This window comes from Cyprinodon variegatus, unplaced genomic scaffold (assembly GCF_000732505.1).
Source record: "Cyprinodon variegatus isolate N-32 unplaced genomic scaffold, C_variegatus-1.0 Scaffold481, whole genome shotgun sequence".
Taxonomy (NCBI): Eukaryota; Metazoa; Chordata; class Actinopteri; order Cyprinodontiformes; family Cyprinodontidae; genus Cyprinodon; species Cyprinodon variegatus.
Window position 1 is genome coordinate 384,648 of NW_015150934.1, and position 2,368 is coordinate 387,015.

At 49.8% G+C, this 2,368-nt stretch overlaps 1 protein-coding gene across 1 annotated transcript in view; it reads left to right on the top strand.

Annotated features, from left to right (window-relative positions):
* The window catches only part of LOC107094403, a 23,611-nt gene extending 21,913 nt beyond the window's left edge, over positions 1–1,698 (top strand). Inside the window, exon 8 of the mRNA XM_015389976.1 lies at positions 374–1,698. Coding sequence (XP_015245462.1) covers positions 374–769 — 396 coding nt within the window. The 3' untranslated portion in view covers positions 770–1,698. The remainder of the gene's footprint in view (positions 1–373) is intronic.
* The last annotated feature ends 670 nt before the right edge of the window (positions 1,699–2,368 follow it).

The window sequence follows — 2,368 nt, forward strand, 5'->3', positions numbered from 1 at the left end:
GATCCATGTCCTTCCTGTGGATGTCTGTGATCTCTGTGTGTCTGACCTCCAGCAGCAACCAGTGAGCCGTTTGCTCCGTGGCTATGCTAGCTAGCTCTGCTGTGGGGCAGAACCTGTGAGGATAAAGAGAGGGGGGGCAGCTGTGAGGGGTGCCTGTTCAAAGTCCAGAGTTCCCCCCAGAACTCCCTGTCAGTTCCAGTAGTTCTCTGCTGAGTTGCAAACAGTTTACTGTAGAGTCTGTTTGCATGAAGCGCATCAGATAAAGGTTTAGCTAAAGGAACAGAGGTTTAGACGGAGTATCAGGTTTAGGCCTGAATCTAATTTAAAGCGTCTTCGCCGCTCATGTTGCCTCCATGTTTTGTTTTCTTCTCAGCTGGAACAGTCGACTCCTCAGGAGGTGGAGGACTTCCTGAACAGAGAGGATTTTTCAGACAGCTCATCCCGTCGTAGCTCAGCTAGCAACCTCTTCCTAAAGGCCATGGATGGCCGCCCACGTCGCCGCCGCAGTCTCTACTCCCACGCCTTTACCGCCGGAGGCCCCCAAAGCCCTGACCCCCCCAACGGCCGCCGCTCCAGCACAAAAGATTCGTCCAACCCCGAGACGGATGGCACGGCCCACCCTTCCGAAGGCAACGCCCTCCGGCGACCATCCGCCACCGAGCTGCTGCTCACGCCGCTCAAACAGTTCGTCGCACAAAGCCAGAAGGCCTTGGAGTACCTGAGCCCCAACTCCAGCGACGGCACCGCCACGAAAACAGACCACCCTTAAACACCCGGTTCGCCGCGACCCGGTCGCAGCGTCCAGACCCGCCTCCTGATCCGCCGAGGCCTCTCGCTGCAGCCCACGACGGCGAGACGCCTCTGCCTCAGCTGATGCTGGTCTGTGCGTTCATGCTGAACCGTAGGGGCGTCACCAAATTAGCGCTCTGATGCTGGAAATCTGCTTTCCTCAAACCGTTGCACATTTCAGACCAGTCCAATGTACAGACAGACAGAATATTATATAGTTTCCTTAGAGATTATGACCAAGTTCATGCTCCTGTTAAAATGCCACCTTTATTAGATAAAGGACCAAAAATGATTAAATATTATGAACTCATTTTGAGAACACAAAGGTTGGAAAGGCCAATATCTGGTTGATTTAGTTCTATGTTTGGAATATGATGCAGAAAAATGAAAATCCCTTTTTATCCTAAGCTTTCCAGGCATTAATATCATCATCCCTGTTCAGGACATAGAAGATATTTATCTAAACATTGAAGGTCCCCGATCATGACTATGCCACCGCCGTGTTCTACTATGTTAAGATGGTGTTGAAACCAGAAAATAAATAATTCCACAGGTTCTGGAGGATTTTAACCCAGTCGGGATGTTTTTCTTTGCTTAAACAATCCTTCTCATTGATGCCGACATACAGGGAGGGGCGTCACAGGTTGAACAGAATCAGAGCTCATCAGAAACCCGTTCAGCCTTTCCTGCCAGTTTCTATCTTTCTTTAAAAAGAAAATATCTCTGTCCGTCTCTCCAACAGTGGATAAATATCTCCTCTTCCCTTTTTATGACGAGCAGCCCGGAGAGTAGAGTCCTGCAACGGGTCCTCATTTTAGTGGGTCCCCGACGGGTCACCCGATAAAATGCTCTTTTGTCGGTGAAAAATACATAAATAAAAATAAACAGGTCGGGCGGATATTTTTTTAGTGCGGGCGGGTAGTTGGTGATTTTTATGCGTGTCTATTGTTATGGACATCAGAAATTTTATATTAATCAGGCACTGTCTGGGGTCACCCTTGTTGTAGCTTAAAGCCCTGCCGGCAGTGTGGGCTTCCCTCCAGAAAGGCCACAGTCAGTGCATCCACGTCTGCTGCAGTGTTAATGGCGCTGTTCTGCAGCGCAGCGCACTATAGCCTATTACTGGATGTGTTAACGGGTCGGGTTGCGGGTTAAATATCAACGGGTCGAGTCGGGTTCGGTAGTCATCCTAACGGGTTCGGGCGGGTGCGGGTTGGTAAAACTCGACCCGTGCAGGACTCTACCGGACAGTATTCTGGGTTTTGGGTTTTGCTAGCGGCCGTCTGGGTTCCAAACTGGTGATTTTACTTCCTGTCCAGGGAGGAAAATCTCTGCTGTCTGACCCTAAGGTCACCATGTCGCCACAGTCTGGATGCCCCATATTTCCTCCATCATTGATGCCTCAGTATCTGTCCGACTCCTGACATCGTTACACTTAAACCTTAGATAAAACATGCTAAAAAAGAGGTCTTCAACAGGGGGTCCGCAACTCCTAAGGGGTCCGCAGAGGTCCTGCATGGGGGTCCTGAAAGACTTTTATATTCCCTCCTGCAGTTTTTTCCACTAATTGAAATATCTT